The 20210-nt window shown below is 38.0% G+C and overlaps 1 protein-coding gene across 1 annotated transcript in view; it reads left to right on the top strand.

Moving 5' to 3' along the window:
* Positions 1-20210, top strand: part of CFAP43 (cilia and flagella associated protein 43) — a 49907-nt gene that overhangs the window by 23918 nt on the left and 5779 nt on the right. The window contains exons 15-34 of the mRNA XM_086466867.1: positions 1812-1981; positions 2750-2902; positions 3345-3475; positions 4177-4342; positions 4920-5033; positions 6664-6741; positions 8527-8652; positions 9096-9200; positions 9932-10048; positions 10887-11048; positions 12780-12986; positions 13776-13865; positions 14604-14681; positions 15478-15603; positions 16128-16247; positions 16329-16436; positions 17974-18060; positions 18360-18448; positions 18855-19062; positions 19851-19963. Of these exons, the coding sequence (XP_086322993.1) occupies positions 1812-1981; positions 2750-2902; positions 3345-3475; positions 4177-4342; positions 4920-5033; positions 6664-6741; positions 8527-8652; positions 9096-9200; positions 9932-10048; positions 10887-11048; positions 12780-12986; positions 13776-13865; positions 14604-14681; positions 15478-15603; positions 16128-16247; positions 16329-16436; positions 17974-18060; positions 18360-18448; positions 18855-19062; positions 19851-19963 (2548 nt within the window). The remainder of the gene's footprint in view (positions 1-1811; positions 1982-2749; positions 2903-3344; positions 3476-4176; positions 4343-4919; positions 5034-6663; positions 6742-8526; positions 8653-9095; positions 9201-9931; positions 10049-10886; positions 11049-12779; positions 12987-13775; positions 13866-14603; positions 14682-15477; positions 15604-16127; positions 16248-16328; positions 16437-17973; positions 18061-18359; positions 18449-18854; positions 19063-19850; positions 19964-20210) is intronic.

Genomic DNA, 20210 nt, shown 5'->3' on the forward strand with positions numbered 1-20210 from the left:
TGCTCATGATTTTTTTTTTTTTTATATATGCCATCCTCAACTGTAAAACAACTCAGTAATTTGTTTGTGTCATTCAGGACACAGCTATAGCATCATAGCATTTTAGAAGTACTACTGTCATGGTTTAACCCCAGCCGGCAATTAAGCACCACACAGCCGCTTACTTCCCGCCCCCACTCTGTGGGATGGGGGAGAGAATTGGAAAAAAAAAAATAAAGCTCATGGGTTGAGATAAGGACAGTTTAACAGGACAGAAAGGGAAGGGAAAAATAACAACAACAGAATATACAAAACAAGTAATGCACAATACAGTTGCTCACCACCTACTGACTGATGCCCAGCCAGTCACCAAGCCACGGTGTCCCCCAGCCAGCTCCCCCCAGTTTATATACTGGGCATGACATCATATGGTATGGAATACTCCTTTGGCTTGTTTGGATCAGCTGTCCTGGCTGCGTCCCCTCCCAGCTTCTTGTGCACTCCCAGCCTCCGCTGCCAGGGCAGTGTGAAAAGCTGAAGAGTCCTTGACTTAGTGTAAACACTGCTTAGCCACAACTAAAACACCAGTGTGTTACCAACATTATTCTCATCCTAAATCCAAAACACAGCACTGTAACAGATACTGGGAAGAAAACTAACATTATTCGAGCTGAAACCAGGACAACTAGAAGCAAGAAAAAATGGACCTGAGTGTCATGAGTGATCACAGAACTGTTAATTGTGTCTGATATTACAGGAATATCTAAAACTGATATTCTAGGAATGCATTGATTTGGAGCACTTTCTGAAATCAGCTGGGAAACTAATTCAGTTGTCATGAAAGGGCTTAAATGCATTAACTGAGCTAAGGCACAGTGCAGGCTAATGTTGTCCAGCACAGGACAGGCTTAGTTGGCAGTGGCGCCATGCGCTTCCAGTTTTACATCTCTTACACCGAAGAATTGCCAAGTCAATACAGTTTGAGGTTTCACTGATGTCTTCTATCTATCACATCACAGCAAAAAGCAGCCTGTGTTCGTTATTAACATCATTCTATTTTTATATCATTTTACTCACATTATATGCAATTGAATTACTACAAAGCCTTTTTGTGAAGAAAACTTCTGTAGAACTCTTGGTAAGCCTAGTGTTAGATGTTCTAGTTATTTACAGTTAATTTTTAAAAGGCCTTACTATTTACCAAGTTTTTAAAAAGTAGTTTTCACTGAAGTTAGTATTTTTTTAAAATACTCACTGATGTTTGGCTTCTTTTTGTGCCTATTGTTAGACTTATAAAATGGGGCTTGATTTTCATAGTTGCTGAAGATCTACAGTTATTGCATCAGTCTTAATTTTAGATGTCTCTTTAAAGCTCAAATTAAGGAACCAAAAAAGAATAAAAGGCCTTAAACTTTAGTATTTTAACCAATACCACCCAGGCTGTGTGTACTTCATGACAGAGATGCCTAAACAAGTTCTAGGTGAAGGCAATGATGACATGAACCTCCATGCAAACCAATTAGCACTGCTTACATAATACCTAAGAAGCAGGGTAAATTAGTGTATACAAATTGTCACATCACTGTGGTGAAACCGTTTCTAGTACTTCTTAGAGCTAGTAGAGCTGTCTTTCTGCTTCACTGCAGTGTGCTACATCAGCACAACCCACTAAGTGTTAAAAGTAGGTATCTTAATTCCCAGTCTCCTCTTTGAAAACACATCATGGTCACTCCTTGCTGAGATTGGTTTTTGAAATTATTTGATAGGTGAAGCACCTGCATTAGTGATAGTGATGTCTCTTCCTCCCTGTTTCTTTTTTTTCAATCTTTTAGATAATGACAAGTATGTTAATGAGCAAGGAATGCTTAATGCTAGTGCCATTAAAAAGGGGCAATATGATCTGGATTACCCTTTGAGCTCAGCAGTCAGATTGAAGGATAACATTGTGTATGGCTACTGTACCTGTGCACCTTTCATCTGTAAATACCATCTCTCTGAAGAGGTAATTCTCTGAAGCTGCTTTATTTTGGGTGATGGTTAAATACCAGTGAACAAAGGCTGTAGATGAAGTGAATATAGCAGGATATTATCTTAAAGAAATCCTCCCTACACTAAAAATACCTACTCCATCCATAACCATCAACTTTCAGTATCCTACCACCTGCTCAGAAACCTGGCAAAAGCAATCTCCTTGTTCTGTTACAGAGAAAGCTAAATAGTGGTTCTTAAAACTCATACAGCTTGCAGGCACTTCACATGGAGCTTCTGTATTGGGGCTGTGCTTTCGTGCGGTCTGCTGAGTAACCTGGATGTCTACCTATTGAAGGACCTGAGCCAATGTGAGCCCATGACTCTAAGACACAGCTGCAAACCCAGCCCAGCCCTGCCTCGCTATGAAGCAGTGGGGGGCTTCAGGAAGCCACTGTCATTGCCTGCTGATGAACTGGAGCTCTCTGCACCTCATAGGTCTCCCTCAGTTTAAGAGGTCAGGCAAGAAGGTGAATTCCGAAGGTGATCATTCCTCCTTGACAAGTCCCATACTTTCCGGGCCAAGAAACTCCAGGTCCAAATATAATGAATACAGACCCTTTTGAAGAGATGAGAGGCAAATCAGCAGCGTAGTGATGGTCCTGCTTCCTGAGCTCAGTAATCCAACAACATTTTAAATTGCAACACATGGGATAAGCCACAAAGCTCTCATTAGTCCTCTCAACATGGCATAGATATTTCCATCATCTGAACTGCTGCTAACATTTTGTTTGTTTGGCAGAATATGTTGGAATCTCCATCAGTATTTTTGTCAGAAAAGAGGACTCCTAGCAATCAATTTGGATCAGGTTTCCTCTGTTTATCACCCAACAGCCGGTGGCTGGCATCAGCAGCAAAGGATGGTGTTTTGTTCATCTATCATACTTTTACTATGGTAGGTAGGCATCCAGGCACAGGCTTTGTTTGGTTTACATGAGAAAGAGGTGTGAAGGTGACTTTCTGTCGCTATAAGCTTTTCTTCACTTGAATATAAGGTGTTCTAGGGAAATTTATGTTGAACATGAACTGATGTAGCATTATAGAGTACAATTGTTTTTATAATGAATGTGTATATGATCATGCAAACTACTTACTTTCTTCTCCAGTAAGTCTTCCAGTAGATAATTTTACTATTCTTCTTTTTCTCCTGTAAAATCAATATACTACAAACTTGCCCCATCTGTAGACAAAAATTTTAAACTCATAAATCCTAGTCTTTTATTTACTTTGTATTGACATTTTGGATTGACTTTTATCTAAAAATAAAGAGGCATAATTTACAGACATATTCAATTAGAAAAATGTATTTGCTGATACTGCTTCTATGACTTTTCTAGGATATACTTGCTCAAAAGCATTGTCAGTCATATCAAGGAGGGGGAATCAGATCCGTGGTATTTTCACTGGATGGCAAATTCATCCTCGTTAATGGCGAAACTGATGGTGCCCTAGTGTGTCTGAAATGGAAGTATGTATGTAGTGGCAGACCAACATTGGTGATGTAAATTCTTGTATCCTGACAGACTAATTTTTTGCATCTCCCTGTGATTCTAGACTTCCCTTTTATTAGTCTCAAAGTAAGGAGAAGTATTGGATAGAAATAAAATCCTGCCTCTCATCTTTAGAGGCAGCCTCTGTAGCTCATGAAAAGTCTTCTACTTCTGGTATGGTTGCAATACAAGATAGAGGAGTATCTTCTGATAAGTATTACCCATAGTGAGCTTCTTATCGTGCTCAAACCATCAGGAAGGGGCTCTCTGGGGATGACAGGGATGTAATCTCATGAGATGCTATTTTAACTCAGCGATTAGGAGACATCACAGCGTTAGTGGGAATTCAACTGTGGCTATAGAGAGCTCTTAGCAGACATTAGGAGTAAGAGACACTCAAAATTACAGCTTTTTTGTGGTATAACAAATCTTCAGGTAGATGCATAGATTAAAGATGACTCTGCCAGAGCAATCTGGGTAATCCATCTTTCAGAATTTCTAATGCTGTGGAAACTTCACTTAATTATGCAATTCTAGACCTCAAACAATATTGAATCATATATAAAAATATTGAATAGGTGTTTTTAAACAATTTAATTATTGTGTTATAAAGAATATTTAATACTTCATCTTTTCCATAATACACAAAAAATACATCAGTTCCCTTTCTGTCTACTAGGAAGATAAAGGCAATTGAAGTTAAAGAAGCTGCTTTTCACTGGCAATCTCTTCTTGCTATACTGAACAAGTCTACTTCGAACGAAAATGTTGTTTTAAAATCTATGGCAGAATGGCAGTTTGCCCCAGAATCCACATCAAGATCATTTCCAGAAGAGAAATTTAAGGTGTTTTCTTTATTTTTATGGTGAAAAAAAAATATTGATTGTTATCCTAAAATTACACATGATGAAAACCATCCTCAAAACAAAATCTAATCCTTTCGTAAAAGTAGAAGAATACCCCTGAGGATAGGCTGAATATGCTTAATTATTAATTTGTGGAATAGTATTACCAAGGAAATGGAATAGTTATGGGAAGACGACATTTACATCTTCAATTTCACTTGGTTTCTTCAGCCACAGAAAACTCGATGAAAGTCAGTTACTCCTGTGTGAAGTTATGTGTCATTCCCAGTGTGATGTTACTGCTCTACATTGTGTGCTCCTAGTCGTGTTTCTTTCTGTTGAAATCAAGCAAAGCAGTGATTACAGATCTTAGTACAGTCAGCCTGTTTGAGCCGAAAGGCTTTGCATAAGAGCAAGGGTTTGCAGGATCAGATCTGGGGACTGGTTAGGGAATGAAAATGTTGTAACTCTCTGGAATTTGGTGGTGGTGCTTCTAATGTGAGTCCATTTTTTCTTTCATTTCTGTCTCTCATTCTCTCTAAGTACCTGAGATGGATATTTATATCCTTAATTTCAGGAGGTGCCACTTAAATCTTCCAGTGTAGAGGTGACAGAAGAAGATGGAAATGTCACCAGTTTGTATTCAGCCAGTACCAATGACATGACATGGATTGGTCAGAAAATAAAGAAGGTACTTTCATAGAACAAGTATTAATCAAAGCCAAGAGTTTTCAATAGTCAGTAGTGATTTGGGGTGCCAAATTATATGTTCCAAAGGATTCTATTTTCTAAAGCTTCTCTGACATTTGGACCTCTCTTTGAGGCATTGCAATCTAGACTTTTAGAAATCCTGGGTCAAGGTTATAAACACAGCAGAGAAGGTACCTAGCACAATAGGAGCTCTAAAGACCGAAAGACTACTTACACACAAGGAGTAAACTAAAAAAAAAAAAAAAATTGCCAGAGAAATTGGCTTCCTTTAGAAACTTATAAAGACTTTTTTCTTCTAAATGTCAAAAAGTTGCACAGAAGATTATTACCAGAAACCAAGCAAGTGCTCTCTTCTTCCCAAGGGCCAGAATAACAAATTCTACAGTGCTGATAAATCAATACTCAACAACATGACATTAATTGCAAAACCCCTGAGGTTTATTTCAGGTTAAGGTTGAGATAAGTGTGTTATGTAACTGCAGTTTTTTATAAGTAAAAGTACATCAAAGATCTAACTGTCTACAGAGAGGAGATTTTGCACTTTATGAGACTCGAAACTGCTATGTTAATGTTAGCGTAGATTATTTTTTCCCAGAAATATTAATTTATGGATGCTAGAAGGTTCTTTCTGATATGAGCCAGAGATGTATTTTGGCCAGCTGTCGAGGTTCAGTGATAGGACAAAGTAAAATATCATTGCTTCCTGGGTGATCTCAGGAGTGACTTTCCAAATTATGAAGCAGTTTCACAAGTGGCTCAGGTCAGTCTAAGACATACTGCCACTAAAAGTGGTGTCTTCTCCGTCGCTCTCCCAGACATACATTCCTGTTTCTGCTTTGATGCTGGCACTCATGCTTTGGTGTCTCTACTGGGACTTTTTGGCAAATCCATGTGACTCTGCATACACGAGTGTCACATGCTATTAATATCAGCTAGGGACAGGTGATGAGAAGCAAAGGTTGAAGGGCAGCAGTGTGGTCCTAGGTTGTTTTAAGCTGCTCATTAATGTCCTAAGAGACTTGTATCTGACTATTAGAGGATGGAGTCCACCGAATGTCAGAGTGATACACCACTTCCTTTCAATCAATAGCCATCATCCTACTTAAAGTTGTACACTTTTGAAAGCAAATTCCAGAGGTGTAGGCTAATTGCAAAATATTCCCTAAGAGATGGATGGGCAAAGCTGTAGGGGTAAAGAAAATTTCACAAATTCCAGAATGAGTAACAGGTACTAGTTTACTTGTGTCTTTAAATATCCCACTGGAAATGGAAAATCTAAGGAATATAAAACACTTAAATTCTGGCAGCAAGCTTTATGCAGTTCATTGTGTCTGTAATCATTGCACTTGTAATTACTTCTTTCTTTAATATTTGCTTTCTTTTAAGCTCTATTGCTGTACAACCAGTTTACAACGTGACCTGGTTGTACAATCTTTTTTCTATTGAGCAGTTCTAAGAATCATCGTATTGAATTAGGATTATGTCTGTTTCAATTATTAATCCCTGTGGAGTTTTGTTTTCTGTACAGATGATGTTACTTTAGATTATTTCAATCCTTTTTGTCTTCTTGTGTATTTTTGTCTTTCAACAATATATTTTTTGTATGTCAGGTCATTAGAGAAGAGACTCAGAGGTTTGCTAACCAGAAGAAAGAGCTGCAAATGGGAATTAAAAAGCTGCGTAAAACTGTGAGTTTCTTGCAAGGGTAGTGTCTCAATTTACCAGTTTTATTTACAAGTACATTTCCTTTATGGCTATCAGCTCTAGTGCTCAGTTAAATTTTTGTCATAAACTCTGAGCAGAGAGGTAATAAAGAGTTGTGCTTCTTCAGGGACTATACATTGAACCTGCCAGGAACTACTGTCTTGTTCTCAGTTTCCTTTCCTCCAAATAAATATTTTGTACCACCCTTATACCTTGAGCAGTCTATCCCCTCAGCAAGCTAGTTTCTGCCTGTCTAACAACCTTCCATTATAGAAACTACTGTCCTCTCCTTTTCCATTTCCTTCCATAAAAACAACTATCTGCAAGAAGATAAGGCAGAGGTTCACTTAGAGCAGTCTGCCCGGGACCATGTCCAGACAGCTTTTTATTATCTCCAAGCATGGAGACTCCATGAGCTCTCTGGGCAACCTGTTCCAGTGCTCAGTCAACCTCACAGTTAAAAAGTGTTTCCTGATATTTAAGCAGAACCTCTTGTTTCAGTTTGTGCCCATTGCTTCTAGTCCTGTCACTTGGCACCACTGAAAAGAGCTTGGCTCTGCCCTCTTAGCACCCTCCCTTCAGGTATTTCACAGAATCACAGAATGTTAGGGGTTGGAAGGGACTTCAAAAGATCATCTAGTCCAACCTCCCTGCCAGAGCAGGACCACCTGGAGTAGGTTGCACAGGAACGTGTCCAGGCAGGTTTTGAATGTCTCCAGTGAAGGAGACTCCACAACCTCTCTGGGCAGCCTGTTCCAGTGCTCTGTCACCCTCAGAGTGAAAAAGTTTTTCCTTATGTTAATGTGGAATCTCCTATGCTCCAGCTTGCACCCGTTGCCCCATGTCCTGTCTTTGGATGTCACTGAGAGGAGTCTGGCTCCATCCTCCTGACACTCGCCTTTTACGTATTTATAAGCATTGATGAGGTCACCCCTCAGCCTCCTCTTCTCCAAGCTAAAGAGACGTTTTTGTTTGTATATGTTGATGAGATTCCGCCCAAGCCATTTCTTTTTTAGGCTGAACAGTCTCAGTTCTATCAGCCTTTCCTCATATGAGAGATGCTCCAGGCCCTTCATCACCTTCACTGGACTCTCTCCAGTACTTCCATGCCTCTCACCTCCATCAGCCTGCCAGCAACACTCCCAATACAGCTCAGGATGCCATTAGCCTTTTTTCCCCGCAAGGGCACGTTGCTGGCTCATGTTCAACTTGATGTCCACCAGGACCCCCAGCTACTTTTCTGAAAAGTTGTTTTCCAGTTGCTCAGCACCCGGCATGTCCTGGTGCATGGGGCTGTTCCTACCCAGGTGCAGGATTTTGAAACTTCCCTTTGTTGGACTCTAGAAGATAGATAACAACTTAATAAAGTGATAACAACTCAATAAAGTGCTCAGAACTAGGTGCAGGAATTTATAGTTCCCTTTGTTGAACTGCATGAGATAGATAACAACTTAATAAAGTGATAACAACTTAATAAAGTTCTCAAAAACAGAGAGTAAAGAATTGTGTACTACAGGCTCTTAGAAATATATACAACTTCATATATAACATCCAAACCAACTTTAAGAGAAAGATTAAGTGTATTCACATAGTATTCTCTGTCACTAGCTACAGGCAGCACATTCTACCAATTACCATGAAGCAGTTAAAAGTGGAGGCAATTAAAATAATTTTCTCTGATATCAAGTTCTATAGTGCTAGCATTTCCTCTATTCACATTCAAATTAATTTTTATTCCTTATACTTACTTAAAAAAAAAAAAAAAACAGATTCAGAAAATGATACGTGAAAACGAACAAGTGCCAGACATTGAGAAACTGGAGCAGCAGGAGTTCAACCTGGATGTAGAAGAACAGGAAAGAGCGCAAGCAGAGGCTGAACAAGAAGTGGCCAGGGTATGACAATGGAGGGAGAACATTTTAAAACTAGCAGTGTAAAGGGGAAAGCATGATTGTAGAACAGAGGATGATCAAAAAGTTGCTGTTCACTGCTGAGAAGCAGAAAAACTTAAAAGTATTTAAAGTCACTTTTTGAAGCAGTGAAGCTGCTGATGCAGACATTGCCAAATGGCATATGATCTATGCCAGAAACTATAAATCTGACACTGTGGCCTTGGGCACGTTGCTTAAGTTCTAGAATGCTTTTCTTCACATATAAAATGATGCCTTTCAGTAGTATGCAATATAGTTTTTGGAGAAGATAGCTGCAGTAGTCTAAGATGATGAAATATTGGTAATTCATTTCATCTGTTAGGTTTCTTTCAATAATTCAGTACAAATTGCCCATATCTTGTTATTTTGCACCACATCTTGTAATTTTCTCTTCTGTATCTTGAAAGGTGAGGAAGGAGATTGAGATGGAGAATTTAGCCAACCGCTATTTGCAGGATGTCATCAAGCGTGAGTGCTGGGATGCTATGTGTGTAAAAGGACGTGCAGTTAAGGTAATCTCTGCTTTCTAATTAATTTTCTGCAGTAGTTTATTGATTCCTTAAGGTACAGAGACAAAATAAGTAGAAGTATAACACATTTCTGATCTGCTTATGGTATGGGAAAAAGCTTACTTCTTCCTAGGGCTCATGCAAATCTTTCATTGTTTCACTTTGTCTGAGCCTGGCTGATTTTACCTTCTAGGGTGGATAAAGGTGCTGATAAGCAAATGAGCAACTCCTTAATCCCTTGATCTCAGAGAATATCTTTATGTAGTGTTGTTAAAAGGAGAGGTAAATATTTTCTGTGTGCAGTCAGTATGACTTCTGCTATACAGAACATAAGGGCAAAATCTAACCCTGATTTTGCCTATTTTAAAGAGAGGGAGACTAGTCAAACTGATGATACCGGATTATCTCAAGGGTGGTGAAAGACCAAGCCATTTTACAAAAAATCTAGTTCTGAGTGAATTCTGTGGATAAAGAGGCTGTATCCATAGATTATTCAAAGAAAAAAAAAAAGAAAGAAAAAAGCAGATTTTAAACCAACCGTTTTACCATTTTCACTATCAAAAAGGCAAGTAGCTTTTGTCTTATGTCTGTATTTTTACTACATTGTCTATATTAATTGATCCTCAGTTTTATTCCTGATTTTATAACAGTTTAGTACTCAGGTATTGAACAAATGAATTGATAGATGCATTCTGAAGAATGTTTTACTTTGGGGTATTTTTAAATTTGAACAGTGCTTCCATATGGCTTGTGAAGTAAAGAATTATCCACTGAAGGAACGTAGTGAAGAAGAGCTGGAAACTTTGGAGAAAGTTCTCCAGTTAAAGAAGATTGAGACAGCTGGCCTTGAGGTACAATCTCTTTGAAGTACTGCATAAAGGCATTTCAGATCAGGATGTCCTGAGTTGGCATCTTAACACTTCTTTACGTAGTTACATTTCTAAGGTTCATTTTCTTGTTGTAGAAATTGTCCAAAAATTAATTTAAAACAATAAATAAAGATGAAATGTTGTGGTTTTACTCAGAACAAATGTATTAGTATTAAAGAATCACAGAATAACTGAGGTTAGAAGAGCCCTTTGGAAGTCATCTAGTCCAGTCTTCTACTCAGGGCTGTGTCCAGTCAGGTTTGGAATATCTCCAAGGATGGAAGATTCCGTAACCTCTATGGGCCACCTCTTCTTATGTTTGACAACCCTCAAAGGAAAAGTGCCTCATTGTGTTTAACTTGGATGTCCTGTATTTCAATGTATACCCATTTCCTCTCAATCTGTCGCTGAGCACCACTGAGAAAACTCTGGTTCTGTTGTCCATACTCCCCACCATCAGGTTTTTATATGCATTACTAAGATCCTCCCAAGCCTTCTCCTTCTTGAAGCTAAACAATTTCAGCTCTCTCAGCTTGTGCTCGCATGTTAGATGCTTCAAACCCTTAATTGTATTAGTGGTCTATCACTGGACTTGCTCCAGTATGCCCATGTCTTTCTTATACTGTGGAACCCACACATGGAGCAAATAGTCCAGATAAGATCATTTAAACTTGTATTATTTTGATCACTGAGCTTAATTGCAGAATATAACCTCCAGAATATTTTCATACATGTACAAAATTAACACAGTTATCATGTTTGTGATATTCAGGTTCAGAAGAAAAATCTTGACACTGAGTCTGAGACTGTATTATCCAAGGAAGAAGGAGAGAAGGCAGAAGATGTAATGGCTGATGACAGTACATCTTACTCCCTGATTGGAAGTCTGAGCTCTCAGTATGGTGGAGACACATCTATCCTACACCATCAATGGGACTTGCACACCAGGGAGCAGAAAGTCAGTCAGATAGTATTATTGAAGGTGATGTCTTCTTAACTTTGTATTACTGCAGTGACACTGTTGTATCTGTCGGTTCTCACAGCAGTCACAGCCACTGTTAGATTTTGGACATACTGACCCTATACAATGGAGAGTTGCACAGGTCTCTGCACTGAGATGAACGCTGATAAATGCACATAGTGCAGTAGAGCACCATGTGGATTTGCCAGCTCAGGTCTGGAAGAAAAACATTTTTATTAAATTGGCTACCCAGTTTGAGGGTATTTGCGTTTGCCCACTGGTGCTTCAGTTTAAGAGTTTGTAGCCAAAGCTAGCTTGCACGTGTCAGCACACCCTGTGAAAACATGACCTCTCCTTATTATTTGCTGCTGAATGAAAGATCAGCTGGATCCTCACACCATTTCCTTTCTCTCCAGTCTTACCATCCCCTCATTTGGAGTCTTCAGTGTTTCTGTTGTTTGTTATTTATTACTATCAGAATCTCTTACTTCTCTTACCCTGGCCAGTTTATTAAGTAGTAAACGTGCTACAAATAGGCTTCTTATGAAGATGATCTACAAGGGCAGAAGTTAAAATACTATAAAGCATTGCCTCCTCAGAGCTCTTTAGGGCTGTAAATGGTAGCAGAGCTTAATGATTATGCATTGTAATACATAAAATCTAGCAGATACACTTGTGTGTTTAAAGTAGATGGGGAAGAAACAACAAGGAGCACTTTGAGATGTAAGCTTGACTGTAACAAGGTCTTTCTACTGTATGGCTTTAAAGACACAAATTATATATTTAAGTGTAGATATATCTTCAGTGTTCTTGGCCAATGCAGCAAACTTGCTGAGAGCTAGATGGCTGTCTAGATATTGAGCACAGCCTTTTTTCTCCCAGCAACGTTGTACCTTATCTGCCACCCTGCCTTATTACATCCTAACTAATTATTATTATTTTATTAGAAATCAATGACATAATAATGGACACAAATATTTGTTGTAATTCAAATTGCAAACAGCTAAGTATCTCAAAATGTGAAGTTTAATGATAGAACTGAAATACTTTTCATGTTTCATTTTAGTAAATTGACACAGTAGGAGAGACACATGGTTTTCTCTCCTAATATTCTACTTTTCTTTGGTGAGATCAATTATTTAGGATAAAGGAAGAATTTATCCACTAAGAATATATGTTTTTAAAATCATTCTAAGGTCTCAGGTGTTTTATAAAAACTAGTTTCCAATGTTTGTTTATTTAATGGACACACTTTACTTACATATGTCAGACAGAAAATCACATGAAACTGTAGGTTACATCACTTGAAAATCAGGAAGGTACATCCTTAACTTGGCCTCCCTGCACCTGTGATTTGCAACCTCTAGATTTACAGGTCACGTGTTTTTTCTCTTTGAAGCCTTTTCTTCTTTCAGCCGAAGAGTGCAAAAAACCAGCAAATAGAAGGCAGTCTAATTTTTTATATAGTTTTGGCAGATTCTTTCAGAATCTTTGTCAAATGGCAAATATGTAGAAGAAAAGGAATAAAAATTTCTAGGGAAAAAAAAAGAAAAAACTGATCATTTGCCAACCTCCATTTAACAAAGCTTGAGCTCTGCCCTTATGATTTTCAAAAAAGAGCTTTACCAGTTTATCTCCCTGTCACATACACAAATACACAGATTTAGGATTCTGATGGCTTGAGGAGTGGCATGTAATCATGGATGGATGTGACCTGTGCAGCATTGCTTTTTCCTTTTTTTTGTATTTCAGGACATCATTTACAAAGTGAAAACTGCTTTTAATAAGGAATTTGACATAGTTGCACGACAAAAGGAGCAGGAGATAGCACAAGTGAAAGAAAGAAACCTGAGGATCCGAGAAATCTTGGCACAACTTGACCTCCAGGTGGAAGTGTGGGAGCCAGCTCTTACAGATGATGAGATACCAGAGCGAGCACTCACTGTTCAGGATTCAGAGGTGTCTGAAAAACAAATCTTTCTCTTTCAGTCACTCAAATACAGTTCTCTAATTCTTCTAATTTCCAGACAACGCATCAGTACTGAAAAGCCTTAAAACAGATGTGTCTATGTACTTAAAATCATCTTTTTGACTCTTTTGCTTCCCTTCCCTTTTTAGGGAGAAAGCTCTTAAGTCAATCTGAAATGAATAAAATGTATACAATCTTAATTTATTGCTGTTAAAAGTTTTTAATTGCCCACAAATGAGGTAGAAATCCCCCCTGTTCCTGACTATAAGATTTGTACACACCAGGGATTATTTCCATGGATGAAAGTTTCTCTCTCTTTTCTCTGACTGCCATTTTGAAACTTAAGTAGTTTCAAACTAAAGATTGAGGTACTAAAGCATATGTAGTATTGTACTTACAAATTCAATTGATAATTTATAAAGAAACACCATATTTCTTAATACAACATATTCCACTGATCTCATCTGCTCTTTTGGTCAGTCTTTCCCCACTTCTTTCTGCTCTCCCACCAGTCTGTGTTATTCCACTGTCAGAAAAGGTGTGTGCAAAACACAACTAATATCAACAAAATTATGGTGGTTTGTATTTTAGCATTTTTAAATACAGCTTTTGGAGCTGTTCGAAAGAACAATTTTCTTCTTGAGGAATGTTATGATAAAGCAAAGATATAAAAAGCATTAAGAATTAGTATTACACTATCTTTCCACATGTCCTTAGTCCACATGTGATTACGTTTGGAGAAAAGAACCCTGATATGAACCCTCATTTCCTTCCTTCAGATTAAAGTTGAAAAATTCTTGACTCAACAAGAGAAAGAGAAAGCAGAAATTCTGGCTAAGCTTGAAATGGAAAGACGCCTTGCTGCTACGGTACTTAAAGTAGTATCCTTTTTACTGAATAGGCCTTTGTCTCTGGTTAGGCTTATTTAGTTAATGCTGCACTGGAATATTCTAGTAATGTAGTATGGGAGAATAAATTTTAAATGGTAGGTAATGATGATATATGCCTTTTCCCTCTTATTGTCATTTACAATCAGAACTACATAGACCAGTGGGGGGAAGGAAAGATTTAGTGTTAGGCTCACAATTCTTAAAAATGTGCTTAGTGGCAATTAAAAATACCATATCAGGTGACTGGGGACTAGATACATTTCTAAATGCATACTACTGCTCAATCAAGAGCTTTGTGCTTGATATGTGTTTGTTGAATGAGCAACTTCTGTTCTTCAGGGATCAGACTAGATGATCACAATGGTTTCCTCTGCCTTTAAAATGCATTTGTGAAAAGCCTAAGATGGTTCTGGCCCCAAAAGAGATGCACAGTAAGACAGTGACATTACAACTTCCTTCATCGTAGCCTGACAACGGGCCTATGTATCCTTTCCAAAAATGCCAGAATGGCCATTTTAGTAAGTTATTTGGTATATGAGCATCTGTCCACCAGAAGAAAAACTTTGAGACTTTTAGTGTATTTCACACACATCACCGAAGATGTGACATGCATCACCTACTAGTGACACACAGTACAATCCTATGTTTTCATTCCCCAAACTTCCAATTACTACACTTCGTTTTGTGTAGTATAATATATTTTGTGGTCATTCCTAGGACAATGAAAGACTGCGTGCTCTTGATGACATCATGGGTGGAGTGCTAGAAGTCAAAAAGGAAGACATCTTGAAAATGGTGAGCTGCATTTCTGCCGTATCATTTAGGTAGCTTGTGCGCTTTTAAGGAAATGTGAAATTCAACTAGCAAATATGTCCAGCCTAAGTGGTAGAAGAAAGTCAAAGAACTGTAGAATTGCATTATGCCTAGATAAGACTCCATGAGATACCACACACTGGACTCAAAAGAGACCACAAGATTCTCGTGCCCGCATATGATTTACCCATCAACACCTGTCCCTATCATAGTGGAATACTAGAGGAACATGATGTAGTATTACTATTACAACTACTGTATTGCTGGGGGAAGGGTCTATTATCCATGGCTGTGATCTTACAGAAAAATACTGTGTTCCAATTAACTCATCAAATATAGATAGTAGAAGAAGGGAAGAATGTGAAGGGATGTCACAGAAAAAGTATCCAAGATCCAAGCACTCTCCCTGGAATTGATCTGTTTTGGAAAATTAGGACTCCACTTAGAAGTATACATTAGTATGGACTTAGATTTGGGGTTCTGAAACAGAAAATGTTCTATATCTTGAACTGACTATGTTTGAGTACAAAATACTTGTATTTTACAAGATCCAGTAGTGAATTCCTGTAAGAAAGTAAGAGAGAATAGCCCAGTGTATATACACCAAAACTACTGGTGTATATACATACATACATATATATATGTTACTTAGACTTAAGGCTTGTACCTTACTCACCACTAAGAAATAACTTTCATTAAATTTGATGCGTGCTATAGTTTGTGTGCTGATGGAGACTTAATATTGCTTTTGAAGTATATTTTTCTTTATTACTTCCAGGATATTCCTCCACCTCCTTTTATATCCAAGCCTGAGCATGTTTGGAATGATGAAGAAAAGAAAATATTTAGAGAACACGAGAAAAAAGTCAAGGAGCTGAATGAAGCAAAAGAAAAGTATAGAAGGGTAAACTAAAATGACAAAAGGAGTGGTTTTGTTCACAGTGCTTATGACCAAAGCTTCTGATCTTTCTCAGGAGCTACTTCTAAAAATGAATACTAACAAACAGAATAAACGAAGAACAAGTGAAGAACAACGATCATGTGGCACATTAAATAAGTCCTAGCTTAGACAGTAAAATAAGGCAATCTCTACTTATACCAATTAATATGTGCAAAAACTTGTGATATCTGAGAAAAGATAACTTCCCTTCACAAATGTACCACTATTCCCAAAATGTTTTTTTCAAGTTCCATTCCCAGAGTTGCTGTTGCTATACACAAATAATACAACTATATTTATCCTTCAAAGTGGTATTTGAACAACTTGGTAGCCTGGCAGCACTCTCCTTCCAAACAAGCAATTTTGGGGGCCTTTTGACTGAAGGAGACAGTTCCATATTGTGCATTCTCCAGCATCTGGTATACTATATCAGAACTTCTTTGTTCCTGTAGACGTAATGTTGCTGCTCTTGTCCTTCCCTTCCCCAGGCACTAGAAAGTGAATTGAAGAAACTTGAAGTTTCCATCCAGGAAACCACACATAATTTTGATGAGACTGTGTGCAAACTCTCTGAAAGGAAAGTGAAATTAGAGATGGTCATCTATCAGGTATCACAGAGAACATTAATTTTTCATCTCTGCCTCTGTGCAGCAGGTATGTTAACATTTTTTATTACAATAATTTCACAGGAAGAACTCAAAATAGTCAATCTCATTTATGCTTTACTGTTGGATGAAGAGTTGGACACTAGAGAAGCTGGGCTTCGTAATTTCCTTGTGAAGAAGGAGAAAGAGAAAGTAAGTTATCATTTGGAATGCTGTTCTTAGGAGAAGTGTATACAATAGTTTCTTGTGAGGACTGCTCCTTCCAAATCAAAATTTTGCCATAAATGATTTTCTGACAATTTACAGGGTCACTGATTTTTTTTCAACTTGTACAGGTGACATACATTATAAATACATACGTTTTTTAATAGATACTCATCTTGGTTCATCCAGAGTTCTTTGGTAAAACTCCATACATTCAGAAAGGCATGCTGCTATTTGTTTGCTATATATAATATCTTTTAGCATCCAGTATCAAGCTGGAAGCACCAATTATGATACTTTTGTGACAGGAAGATGCACAAAAGAAAGTACAATGCCATCACATTTTTCACTGAGGTGTCTAATGTAGGCCAGGGCCATGCTGACTTGTGTTTGCCAGTTCAAAGCATAAACAGAGGTGGCACGTGAGTATCTGACTACGGAACCAGAACATACCACAGAGTACAAAATGTTTATAGTCGTATCAACCAATTTAATCTCCTGAAGAGTTTACCCATCTCTGTCAAACCATATACAAGTCAACAAAAAACTGGAGAACACAAGTAGTAGATCTGGATTTCAATACGAGTGCTTACTGCCCACAGTGATAATTTTGAGTGACAGTTCCAACTCCGGTGTCCTGCCAGTACTTGTGTGACTCAGGTGATCTTAGTGGTGGTAGTCTGCAGGTTGGTTCTGGCTCTTGGGAGAATATTATCCCATTTGCCTACTTTGTCTTTGTGGAGCTGTTCCCGAATCCACAGATAATACGCTAATGCCTCCCCATGTCCGATCTACTTGACCTGTACAGACCTCTGTGTTTGGAGCTGCAAGCAGTCATTTCTATGTGAGCTACAGGGAGAGGTTCCAAAGTAGGTTCCAGTTCAGCCTCTGCCACTGAATAAGCTGAACTAGGTTTAAAATTATCTGAGGTCAAGTGTATACCAGCTTACCTTTTTCAAAATACATCTTTTTTATTTAAATTTTCTAAATGTTCCCACTGGTATATCTTTTGGTCCATGCAAACTGTCAAATACAACAAAACAGTCTTCCCAGCAGAGTATAAGCATTTAACAGCATTGTTAAAACAGATGAGCTTAGTAACCTGACACGTAGCAGAACTGTATCATGACAACAGGGAAACACCATTCTAAAGAAGAACCCTCGACTGAACAGCATTTGAGAATTTGGACTGGTCTTACTTGTGATGACATGAAAGGAAGAGGAAATCCCTGTGCAAGTAAAAACAAGTATCAACATAGGTCCTTACATTCAAAGTTTAAAAAGATATTTCTTACACAAATTCCTTACTTTCTTAAGCAGTGGACTAGTTTAATTGCACACTTGCTCACCTTCTACCAGTATCTACAAGTAACCTCCTGAAGAAGGCATTATATTGCTAGTACAAACAGCTCACAAAGTTTTCTCTAGAAATAAGAAAGCGTCAGCTGCATCAGTGTATATGAATGGCCATTTGGTGCTTCCGATTGCCGAGTTTCATTCCCGAAATCTTTTGGTTTTGCTACAGGTCAAGACTGCAAGAACAATCCAGAGTACAAAAAATAAAATTGAGGCTTACACAGACACCTATGAAAATGCAAGAGTTGAAGAGAAGGTGAGACTCCCAGCAAACACAAAGAAGTTCAGAAATTAAAAAGTTAGTGCTGTCTTGATAATGAGAAGAACATACTTCACTGTAAGCATGGGATAAGTTCTGGTCAACTTGCTGATCACTGAAATTAAGCAGGAAAGGAGAGTGTGTGCATAGAAGAGTTTATGAAATAGTCCAGATTCCTGTGATGCTTAGGAGCGCTTGGAAGAGCACCATACTCTGTATTTCTAAGGTATGGGCAGGTTGGTGCTTTTTTAACAATATCATCACGGTAACAAGAAAGCTGTCTGTTTCCCTCCTAGAATCTGGAATGTGATTTTGCAAAGGAGTTTGCTGACGTACCTGCCAATCTCCTTGATGAACTTTTCCAACTTTACAAACATCGACCAAAGTAAGATCCCCCAATTCCATCTGTTTAAATACTAATATTTCTTGTGAGTCAAGAATGAGAATGCTATTTATTTCAATAGTCTAAGTTATTCTGATAATCAATAAACTGCCTGATTGTTATTGTATAGTTAACAGTGGTTGATTTCCTATCATACTAATGATTGCTATTTTGAGTACTTACATTTCCTTATTCACCTCACACAATCTATTTTAAATGCAGTCTAAATAATCATGAGGTCTCGAAAACATATATTCTCATTTTGTGTAAGGTGCAGTCTTACCTATTTGCTCTTTGCAAGAGATTGAGAGTATGAAATGTTGTTAGTTCTTTGTTCTTAGTTGTTTGGAAGCTTCTTTTATGCAGAAAATAAAAAGTAGATACCTTATGTACTGTGTTTGTGCACTAGGACCCCAATGAGAGAAATGCTCCGAGACACAGCTAACCCGTATGGGGATTGTTCAGGCTCAGCTGAAGATTACAAAGATGCACTTACCCTTTTAATGAAAGCCATGGATGAACTGGATAGTCCTGAGCACGTGCCTAATGGCTTAGACCTGTCTATATGGGAACGTTTTTGTCTAGCCAGACGAAATAAAATGGAGAGTGAGGAGCTGGTATGTAAAATTCATTATTTTGCCAGTATACTTTTTGATATTTTGAAGTCTTAAACTTCTGTGGAGTTCAAGTGTAGGGTCAAGCTACTGGTGGAATGACAATGCAGCATACATAAGCTGCATTTGAGTTTGAAAGCTGCTTCTGGCCACATTCAATTCAGAATAATGGAAATGTCATCAAGGGAAACCTGCTGTAGTTCTCCTTCAGAGGAAAAATTAGCATATTAATGTGGATGGATTTGATCAGAATGATTTTAATCTTGATATGGTTTCATTAAAAAAAAAGGGTAATTTTCCTTTTCTCTATCCCTACCAAAAACCTGTTAAGGCGTTTGATTTCCATTATCTGTTGGAGTCGTTCTCGCCCATTAGCATTCTACATTTGCAACAATACATTACCATATTTTTCTAGAACATCAAGAGCAATTCTTAACAAAGGGTGCTGCTGAAAGTTCTAGCAAGCTATTTGTTCAGTTTAAAAGCATGAAGGTGTAAATCTGAATTATCCAGAGACAGAGATACATGACCTTTGACCAAGAGGGAAAGAAAGATGATTTCCCTTCATCTGAATAAACTATGCATAAATGAATACAAAATTTTCTGAGCAGAGTGTAGGGATTGTAACCTCTATGTCTCGTGTGCTCTACTGGGATTCTCAAAATATCAGGCTGCATATTTATACATACATATATCTCTTAAGAACTTGTCTTCTCTGTTCTTGAAGAGGCTTGCCCTGACATACTGACAAAGTTGAAAAAGTTCAGAATGTCATGATGTTGCTTGTTTAGGTGAAATGGAAGGCCCTAACACTGGCAGAAATGCAGGCCTTTCTCCAGAGAAGAATGGGTGACAATGAGAAGATTAAGTCAGAAATAGAAGACATTTTCCAAGAACTCACTTGGTAATTTTGTTTCTTTTCCTATGGTCAGCTATATTTTAATACTTTACCAACACAGAACTAAAAGCTACATACAGAATTACACAGCTGTGTTCTCCAACACTCTTTTATCTAGGATTTATCTGAGACCTACGATATTTCTGAAATGTGGTGTGATCACAGAACATGTGAGCATGCCAAACCAGTCTTAATCTACCATCTTAAGTAACATCAGTAAGGATGGCAGCATGGTCTTCAATGCGAACTGACC

Source organism: Leptosomus discolor, chromosome 6 (assembly GCF_034619465.1).
Source record: "Leptosomus discolor isolate bLepDis1 chromosome 6, bLepDis1.hap2, whole genome shotgun sequence".
Classification (NCBI taxonomy): Eukaryota; Metazoa; Chordata; class Aves; order Leptosomiformes; family Leptosomidae; genus Leptosomus; species Leptosomus discolor.